This window comes from Bufo gargarizans, chromosome 5, assembly GCF_014858855.1.
Source record: "Bufo gargarizans isolate SCDJY-AF-19 chromosome 5, ASM1485885v1, whole genome shotgun sequence".
In the NCBI taxonomy this organism is placed as follows: Eukaryota; Metazoa; Chordata; class Amphibia; order Anura; family Bufonidae; genus Bufo; species Bufo gargarizans.
In genome coordinates, this window is record NC_058084.1 from 347,349,693 (window position 1) to 347,360,309 (window position 10,617).

At 46.4% G+C, this 10,617-nt stretch overlaps 1 protein-coding gene and 1 long non-coding RNA gene across 2 annotated transcripts in view; one reads left to right on the forward strand and one right to left on the reverse strand.

The window, feature by feature from the left end:
* Positions 1–10,267, forward strand: part of HIBADH (3-hydroxyisobutyrate dehydrogenase) — a 170,035-nt gene extending 159,768 nt beyond the window's left edge. The window contains exons 7-8 of the mRNA XM_044295118.1: positions 734–890; positions 9,602–10,267. Coding sequence (XP_044151053.1) covers positions 734–890; positions 9,602–9,760 — 316 coding nt within the window. The 3' untranslated portion in view covers positions 9,761–10,267. The remainder of the gene's footprint in view (positions 1–733; positions 891–9,601) is intronic.
* On the reverse strand, positions 6,871–7,464 carry LOC122939125. The gene is made up of 3 exons (XR_006390091.1): positions 7,286–7,464; positions 7,125–7,205; positions 6,871–7,046 (listed from the first exon to the last, which is right to left on the reverse strand). It is a non-coding gene; the product is annotated as an uncharacterized LOC122939125 (long non-coding RNA).
* Positions 10,268–10,617: the final 350 nt, after the last annotated feature.

Below are 10,617 nucleotides of genomic sequence, written 5' to 3' on the forward strand. Positions count from 1 at the left end.
GCCAATCCGGTGCAGTCATTTTGGAGGTCCACCCCAATCTTTGTTTGCAGTGATCATGCGTTGGTGTGGTACGTCATTGCTGGCAGTGTGCAGTCAGTGGCCTCAGCCGTCACCTGCCATACTGCTGGCTAATAAGTATGGCACATGGCTGCTGAGGCCACTGATTGGCTGCAGTGATCACGGTATGGCTCGTCAATTTTGGCAGCTTGAATGCAAAGACTGCCAGGACTGATAGCACTGGATTGGCGAGGGATTGAAGACTGAAGTCCAGTTTCTTGGTGTTTTAGAGTATTTGCAGGGACCCAGCATACATGAGGACTTTTGGTAAGTGAGCCTTCAACAGTAGTTCCTTTTTATCTCATGTGATCTGTACATTTTTTATTTTATTTTTTGCTTTTTACATATATTTAGAACTTTCAGCTGAATACTATATTTCTAGTGTGGTGTCCCATACATTTGGCGCAGATATTTAGTGATGTAATGAACCCCTCAGGTCATTGTGCAGCATATGTGCTAAATCTCTAAATGGGAGTTGTAAACTAGAAGCATAACACGGTGATGGATGTATGCCTTTTAATTTTATATTGGCTAGTCTATCATTCATATCAATGCTCTACCATTCTTAGACACCTAATAAAGAGTGAAAAATGACATTGCATTGCTTGTGTGTAAAACAATTCATCCGTGTCTGGATGCATTTGGACATTAATATGCTTTCCTTGACCCTATATAGATTAGGGCTTGACCCAAAGCTGTTGGCCAAAATCCTGAACATGAGCTCTGGACGTTGCTGGTCAAGCGATACCTATAATCCTGTTCCTGGGGTGATGGAAGGCGTTCCCTCGGCCAATAATTACCAGGGTGGATTTGGAACGACTCTTATGGCAAAGGTATTTTATTATGCATATTGCTGTGATACATTGCTTCTGTGTATATAAGCTTATTAGCTTGGTGATACTAGGTTTATTATATCTAGGGAATAATAAAGGGTTTAATCAATTGAGTGCTTTTTGAGTGACCTTTCTATAGCGAGAGGTCTCCCCCCAAGAGAAGAGGTTATTCTTCGGAGTTGTGCCATCCATCAACGGGAATGTGAACGAAACAATACTTTTAGTAAATTTAGGTCAAAACTTGTATATTTGTAACCCAAACTAAAAGCACTTTTCTATGTCTTGGATACTGATGGCCTATCTGCAGGCAACATGTTCTGTCTGTTGTGTAGTGGCCATGAGCGCTAATGCAGCTCATCTCCCATTCTGCTGCCTGAGGCAAAAACTGAAACGCCTAGGTCAGGCAGTACGATAATGGTGACAGCGGCCTCTGATAGGCTACAGGAACTAGGACTAAAGCCTATTGGAGGAAACGGTGGACCAGGGAGACATCACTGCCATTGGTGCATTCAACTGTATTGCTGTCCTGAGTACAGCAATGCAGTTCAATATGTAGAGATGAGCGTTTCCACAATGAAAGCGCTCATTACCCATGACCCTTCTGCTGCCACCTCTTTCCCCTACCTGGTGCTGCCTGCCATGATCTGCTAATGATGACTTATCCTGTGGATAGGCTAAGTCCCCAAATCCCTTTAAAATCAATCCCATTGAGCTGATGTGAGCAGTAGCCTTGCTTACCTGCACATACTCTGCACATAATTCTATCAATTTACCACTGCCGTGCCACCATTCTCTTCAACAGGTTCCTGAACACTACAGAGTTATTAAAGGAATTCTCCAGGATTAGAAAAACATGGCTGCCTTCTTTTAGGAACAGAGCCACACCTGTTCATGTCTTGTGTGTGCCATTGCAGATCAGCTCCATTCACTTCAGTGGAGCTGAGCTGAAGTTCCAGACACCGCCCATGGACACGTGTGGCACAGTTCAAGAAAGCAGCCATTTTTTATTCTAATCCTGTTCAAGATAGTAGTTTGTGCAGAAGAGGCAGGCTGTTAGAAGATCCTCTATCTGGCAAAACCAAGTTTATACTGGGTCTGTTAAAACAGATATTCCAGGCATTCCAGTGTAAAGCGGGAACTTGCCCTTAACATGATTAGAATGATAAAATCTAAGTTCAGGTTTTTATCATTAAACTTATATGAGATGGGCAGATAATCCTGAAGATCATCACTAACGAGCGTTCGTATGAACGCTCGTTAGTGATGATGTGGCAGTGTAATACTGCCACCAGTTACCTGATGAACGAGCAAACACTCGTTCATCAGGCAATTGGAATCCTTCAGCAGGTTTAAAAATCGTTTGCCAGCAGCAGCAGAACGTGAATGGACGGCACATGATGATTCAGTATGACGAGTGATTGCATTAGCGATCACTGCTCCCCATACTGTGCATGAGATTGCTGCATGTAATAACAGCAGTCTCCTTCGCTAACGAGCAGGCGATTGCGGGGAAGGAACACTGCAGGTCTAATATAAGCCTTAGGCATTATTCAGCACTCCTTTGCTCTGTTCCGTGGCCCCACAAAAAAAATATAGCCTGTCCTATTCTTGTCCGTTTTGCGGACAAGAATAGGCATTTCTATAATGGGCCGCTCATTCCATTCCGCAGATTGCGGAAGGCACACGGACGACTTCCGTGTTTTGCGGACCGCAAAAAACGGAACCGCCATGTGCATGAGGCCTAAAGATGAGCCATATTTATCACAGTGGCTGATGCTGGAAATCATCTTCCTCTTTCTACTACACTTTAGACTAGTTTAGTTCACCCATTTAGCCCCTAGAGAATTGGAGCATTTCATGCTCCCCCTTGCTGTGCGCTGCATCGCGCAGGTCAAGGGCTGTTTAGTTTACATTGACAAACTGGTAGGCTGAGGTTTCTACCTAGCAGTGTTCCCAGTGATGTCACTGGCACTAATGAGTGGTCTTTGTTTTACAGGCTAGGGCAGCACTAAAGCCCGAGCGTTGGTGCCGGTGACCTCACCGGGCTCACTGCTAGGCGGAAACCTTTGCTGCAAGTGGGGCATAAAATGCTCCAATGCTCCACTCATGGGGGCTGAATGGGTGAAGAAGGAGTTATGTCTGGGTTCAGCTCTGAACCTGGACAACCCCTTTTAAGTATATACCACAATAGCACTATGGTATGTAATTCCCCCACACCCCCAAAAAAAGTCCTTCTCTACTGTCTAGAGATATACAGCTATCTATTTGTATGAATTTAGAAATTGAGTTGAATGAATGCAAGTTGTCTGGACCACTTCACCTGCCTCACTGTGAGATCAGTATGCGGACAGGAGGAAGAATGCAGGGAAGCTACTCAGCATGTCTGGTCCACCACTGGAGAAGGTGGACCTGAATTTGCGGCCAGGGGAGAAACAGCAATGTACATAAAGAAAATGAAAATATTTTTATTGAATGTACCTGTATATTGCTATAATAATTTTGCAATGTCCTCTAGTCATTGCATAGTGATACTTTTGTGGGATCTGAGGTTGCTTCCGTTCATGAATCCTCTTGGCTACTGAATGGTGTTATACCCAGTGTGTATAATTGCCGCATTCTGATGATATATGTGACCCATTAGAGTTTTTATATGGTCACAGGTTAATAATAATAATAAAAATAATTACAAGGTAGTACCCTAATGTTAATATAAGACCGATAAAGATGAAATGTAAAAATGACTTAGGCTACTTTCACACTAGCGTTTCACGGATCCGCTTGAACGGCATTTCAAACGGATCCGTCAATAACGGAGCCAAACAGAAGCAATTCAGACGGATCCGTTTGTACGGATCCGTCTGTATTACGGATCCGTTTGTCACGTTGGTTTCCGTTTTGTCATCCGTTTAGCGGATCCGTTTTGAAAGGAAAAGCATCTCTAGGTTCCATCTTCATGTATTGAGATCTATAGGGTTGTAATGCTCCTATATTTCTCCATGGCTATCTTGTTGAAGTTCCAAAGCTGGTCCGACTTTGATAATGGACCACACCTTTCGGACTCTTGTACACGACTACATGCACTTATAAAGATGTATAGTGTTCGTTAGCGGGCCATATGTCCCTGATCGTCGTACAGGAGTATTACAGAGCATCATGATGCTGACCATGTTGTGCCGCAAACTGGGCTATTGTCCTGCACTCATATGATCTATTAGTGCAAGACTATATCCCCGCGGGCAGCTCAACTAGCACAGGATGATTGTACACTATGATGCTGTGTACTCTCGTGTGCACGATCAATGCCACTACGGGACATATGGCCTGCTCACGGACCGTATGTCTCTTGGGGCATACAGTCGTGTGCAAGAGGCCTTAAAGGGGTTTTCTCATCTCATACAATGGGGGCATACCACTTTAAGATATACCTACATTGTCTTATAGGTGCGGGTCCCACGGCTGGGACCCTCACATATATTGAGAACGAAGCCAAGAAAGTAGATGAGGTTGCACTGTGCTGCCGCCCTCCATTCAGTTCTATGGGAGAGGCGGGGATTAGCGCTTGGTGGTGGACATACCATGGGAAATGTGTCCTACAGCAACAGTGCTCCCCGCTCCGTTCTCGATATAGGTGCGGGTCCTACCAATGTTACCACACCTATCAGACAATGGGGGCATATTCAAGTGAAATCCCCCCATTGTCTATGTGAATACCCCTTTAAAAACTCTATGTCCCTTGCGTGTCCCTTGTGGTAATCACACTAGTTATTTTAGCGTCATCGGGAAATCATTAAACGTTAAAATCACAATTAATGAATTCCTGATGATGCTGACAGACCGTGACTCCCACAAGGGCTCATATGAAAGGGCACAAGATTGAACAATGAACAAGCATTTGCTTGTTCATGTTCCAATCATAGGTTCTACGATCAATAAAGAGCCAAAATTTAGCTCATTATTGATGGGCAGGTGTTAATGGATCTTACGACATTGGCACTAATGCTGTTTTGATATAAAAACTACCAAGGGTGTTGTAATAAACGCACAGTAGTGAGACTAGGGTAGTTTTTATTTCAACACAGCTAGAGTGCCAATGTTCCCTGTACAGGACAATAAAAAGACAGACACAGTGCAGTAAAGTATAATTTTTTTTATTTTTTTTTATGTCAATCAATAAATAAATAAATAAACAAAATATAAACTTTTTTTATTTTTTTCACAACTGTTCATAACTGGTAGGGGAGGTGGACTGTCGTGGACTTGCGCTGGGGCTGGCAATGGTAGCCCCCCTGTCCTGGCGAGCCACTGAGGATAAACTACGGGCCATAGGAAAGGATGCAGGGCGTAATTGAGGGGTGTGGAGAAAGGAAGGGTCTGAGGAGGAGGAGGGGACCCGAGCATGTGTAGAGGTGGAGGGAGTTTGAAAAGAAGTAGGAGGAAAAGGGGCAGGAGAAGAAAAAGAAGAAGAAGGAAACACATGCTCGGGGGGGTGGGAAGGGAAAGGTTGGCGGTACTGGCCACTGCTGTGGGATGGGGGGTAGGTGTGGGATGGGGGGTAGGTGTGGGATGGGGGGTAGGTGTGGGATGGGGGTGGGGGTGGGGGTTGGGGGCGGTGCATGATTTCCCATGACCCGTTCTCTACCATGATCTTAAACTGATGCAACTGCTCGGGCGTCATTGAGTCCATCAAACCGATCATGTTTAGCCCATAATGGTAGTTTGGGCTGCGTTGATGCGCCGACTCCGCCCCTTGCCAGCGGCGAATCAAGTCAGCACCAAACTCCATTTGATGTCGGGCAAAACCTTCTAGAGCGTCGGAAACGACCTCTACAAGGTTTGCATAATCGGCTCGACTTGGCCTACCAGATCTCTGCCCGCTCACCAGGGCTCTTAAATTTTGACGGAAACCTAAGAGCCTCTGTTGAGCGGAGGGACCCGGTAGGGGACCCGGATTATCCTGAGCCGATGCATCAGGGACAGGAGGGCTGGCGCTGGCGATCTGTTCCGGTTCCGCCTCAGGAGGTTGGTCAGGCTCCCGAGTGAGGCTGGCACTTCTGTAGGAAAAAAAAAAGGAAAGTTAGGAATTGTTCTTTAAATAATAAAACATCTATGTTCTATGCTATGTCTACCGTATAGCATAGGGGGCTGTCCAAAACAGGGGAGCCAAACGCTCCACTGTCTCAGACAGCCCCTTACACTCAGACGGAGAGAACAGTTGTCCATCTGACTGTGGGGGGCTGTCCAAAACAGGGGAGCCAAACGCTACCCTGTCTCAGACAGCCCCTTACACTCAACGGAGAGAACAGTGGTCCATCTGACTGTGGGGGGCTGTCTAAAACAGGGGAGCCAAACGCTACCCTGTCTCAGACAGCCCCTTACACTCAGACGGAGAGAACAGTTGTCCATCTGACTGTGGGGGGCTGTCTAAAACAGGGGAGCCAAACGCTACCCTGTCTCAGACAGCCCCTTACACTCAGACGGAGAGAACAGTTGTCCATCTGACTGTGGGGGGCTGTCTAAAACAGGGGAGCCAAACGCTACCCTGTCTCAGACAGCCCCTTACACTCAGACGGAGAGAACAGTTGTCCATCTGACTGTGGGGGGCTGTCTAAAACAGGGGAGCCAAACGCTACCCTGTCTCGGACAGCCCCTTTACAATTTATTTTTTAAACAGTTGTTATAAATATTTACCTTTTTGGTGCCATGGCCTTTCGTAGGAACCCCAGGGCCGCCGTATGGATGTATGTGGCCCCTGAGGTTCCTCCGGAGCCACTCGGGGCCTGACCCTCCTTGTTATAATCCCTCCTGAAGCGGTCCCGGATAGATCGCCAACGCGTTATAACCAGTTTGACTATGGAAAAAAACAATAAAAACTAAAATCAGCATGATGAAAGGAAAACAAGAATATTTTAATTTATTAAAATGCATATTGTTTTACTTACCATATTTCTCCTGAGCCGCCGCATCTAGATCCCCCCAGGTCTCTAAAAGTTCTGCAGAGATGTCCCTCCAGAGCCGCTGGGTATGGCGATAATCGGCGTGGTGGCGGTCGGCGTGGTCCCATAACGCTGGACGCGCCTCCACCAGTCGGATGAGGAGCAGGTTATTGATGCTCGGAAACCCGAACTCCTCATCCTCCCTGGTGGAGCCTAGGGAACCCTGAAAAAAAAGGAAATACAAAATTTAATGTAAATCCTAATACAAAATGCTAAATAAACTACTAAATTCAATACTTACACGTCTACGACCGCCACGCTCATTCCCGCGGACTCTGGAGGCGACTGGGGGATCCTCGCTGGCGGCTCTAGGTGCAGATTGCTAATACAAATAAAAAAAATTTTAGAAGACCGTACTTAAACCAATTTTTAAGAAATCTATATATATATATATATACTTACTTCTTGACAGCCCCGGTCCGGGCTTGGTCCACCTCCCCTGGATGCTGGTGAGCTGGCCCCGGCAGCACCGCCCACTTCGGGAGAGCCCTCCTCTGAAGATGATGAAGAAATCTATAATAAGAGCACATACTGATTAATGCAACAAATCAAACAGTAAAAAGTCCAAGTGTTGATTTTATACTTACGGGCCACTGGATATGGCGGCGCCTTCTGGGTGGGTTACGCCAGTCGATTGATGATGTCTTCTTAGATGACATCTGTACGCAACAAAATACCAGACAAAATGCAGATACCGTTAAAGGAACTTGTAGAGCACTATTTCCTCATATATCAACATTTTTTTAGTTTTTTTTAATACTTACTTTTTAAAATATCGATATTGGCTTCCCCACCGCAGATCTCTTTTTTTCTTTTTTTGTACGACCCTAATAATAAAATAATTAAAAAATTAATCCGACAGAAGCCATAATCCCCCCAAGTTACATAAACACCGCGAGAGACAGCAGCCCTGCATAGTGCCAGCAGCCCCCCACAATGACATCAGGCTCCCAGTTCCAAACAACTCTCCCACAGTGCCCAGAGCCCCCCCCAATGCCAGCAGCCCCCACCCACAGTTCCAGCCACAAACACCCCCGCACTGCCAGAAGCACCGCACAGTTCCAGCCTCAAAAAACCCTGCAGTTCCATCCAGAAGCACCGCACAGTTCCAGCCACAAACACCCCCGCAGTGCCAGCAAACCGCACAGTTCCAGCCACAAACACCCCCGCACTGCCAGAAGCACCGCACAGTTCCAGCCACAAAAAACCCTGCAGTTCCATCCAGAAGCACCGCACAGTTCCAGCCACAAACACCCCCGCAGTGCCAGCAAACCGCACAGTTCCAGCCACAAACACCCCCGCACTGCCAGAAGCACCGCACAGTTCCAGCCACAAAAAACCCTGCAGTTCCATCCAGAAGCACCGCACAGTTCCAGCCACAAACACCCCCGCAGTGCCAGCAAACCGCACTGTTCCAGCCACAAACACCCCCGCAGTGCCAGCAGCAACCACAGTTCCAGCCACACGCGCCCTCCCCCCCGGTGCCAGAAGCCCCCCCATAAAGGCAGCCCACACCACCAGTGGCAGCGGCTCCCATTGTTCCAGACACACACACCCCTTCCCAAGTGCCAGCAGCCCCCCCACCCTAGAAATAGAGAGAGAGATAGATAGATAGATGGATAGATAGTAAAAAAAGAGAGATAGACAAACAGACAAAACTTCATACACTTACCAGTCTCAGCAAGTCGGTTCTCCAAAATGGCCGACGATGAGGGGAGGGACAGATGAGGGGGAGGGACAGGAAGTTACTGGGCATGCGCAGAAACATGAACGGTTTCGAACGGATCCGTGTCAAAGCGGAGCCATGACAGACGGATCCGTCCCCATTGACTTGCATTGTAAGTCAGGACGGATCCGTACGCCTCCGCACGGCCAGGCGGACACCAAAACGCTGCAAGCTGCGTTCGGGTGTCCGCCTGCTGAGCGGAACGGAGGCCAAACGCTGCCAGACTGATGCATTCTGAGCGGATCCGCATCCATTCAGAATGCATTGGGGCCGTATGGATCCGTTCGTGGCCGCTTGGAAGAGCCTTCAAACGGATCCTTCAAGCGGACAACCGAACGCTAGTGTGAAAGTAGCCTTAGTTTTAGCTTTTTCTTGTTACTAAATCTTTGTTTAAAGGGGTATTCCCATCAAAATAAAATTGATGGCATATCTACAGGACAGGCTACTAATTAGGGATGAGCGAATCGACTTCAGATTAAACATCCGAAGTCTATTCGCATAAAACTTCGTTCTAATACTGTACGGAGCAGGAGCTCCGTACAGTATTAGAATGTATTGGCTCCGATGAGCCAAAGTTATTGCTTCGCGAAGTCTCGCGAGACTTTGGGTAATAACTCCATAAATTAATTTGTACTGTAAAAAACCATCTCCCGAACTCCGGTTCGGTTCTAATGGTACCTTGGAACCGAACCAGAGTTCGCGAAATGTTTTTTTTGTTTGCGAAAACGACTTTGGGTTTTTCATCCGAAGTAGATTCGCTGATCCCTACTACTAATGTCTCATAAGAGATGGTCACACCTCTGCATACTGACAGCTGATTGGCTGTCTGCTGTGTGACCATTTACTGATGCAGTGCTTTACCAGCTCTATCTTTAGACTTATTCTGAGGTTCAAAAACACGTATTTGTTAACATTGTATTTTGGAAGGCTAATATTTGATGCTATTGATCGTTCATTATACATTAACTGTCTAAATATTATTTTTATGACAGGATCTCGGTTTAGCCCAAGACTCTGCTACAAACACTAAAAGTCCAACCCCGCTGGGATCCCTCTCGCATCAGGTGTACAGACTAATGTGTGCCAAGGGCTATGCCCAGAAGGACTTCTCTTCTGTCTTCCAGTTTTTACGTGAAGAAGAAAATGTTTGAGCATAGCTGTTATAGATACATTTTTTGGGTAAAATAACTGGTCAAATTTAAAGGGGTTGGCTCATCTTAGACATTGATGGCCTATCGCTAGGATGTGTTATCCATGTCGGATAGCTGTGGGTCACACCTCTTAGACCTGCTCCTATCTTTAGAACGGGACCACCAAAGTGAAGGAGAGCACACCATGCATGGAAGTTCTGAAAAAAGCAGAATGCAAGCATGGACACCACTCCATTCACCTCTATGGGACTGCCAGAAATAGCCCAGCAGGCGCACAGCAATTTTTCTGAACTCCCGTAGCAGTGAACGAAGGGTGGCTGTGGCATACGCAGGTGCTCTCCGTTCACTTCTAGAGACAGGAACGGGTCCCACTGTTGGGGCCAGCACCTATCTGACATTGATGGCATATCCTAGCAATATGCCATCAATGTCTGAGATGAGCAAACCCCTTTAAGGTTACTTTTAGGGTCCATTCACACGTCCGTTTTTTCTTTCCTGATCTGTACCATTCTGGTACAATACAAAGTCAATGGATCCACAAAAAACGGATGTCATTCCGTATGTCATCCGTTTTTTGCGGATTCCGTTCCTGGAAACACATAACAATTTTTTTTTATAATTTTTTTTTTTTCAATTTTTTTTCAAAGAAATCCAAACAACTTTATTTGATTATTGAAATGTATACATGTTCCCGTTTTTTGCGGATCCGCCATAAACGGATGACATACGGAAACATTTTCAGGAACAACGGATCCGCAAAAAACGGACCGTTTTTCAGGATGAAAAAAAAACAGGACGTGTGAATGGACCCTAACACTTGCGGCAGAGGATTCCGGCAGGCAGTTCCGTCGCCGGAA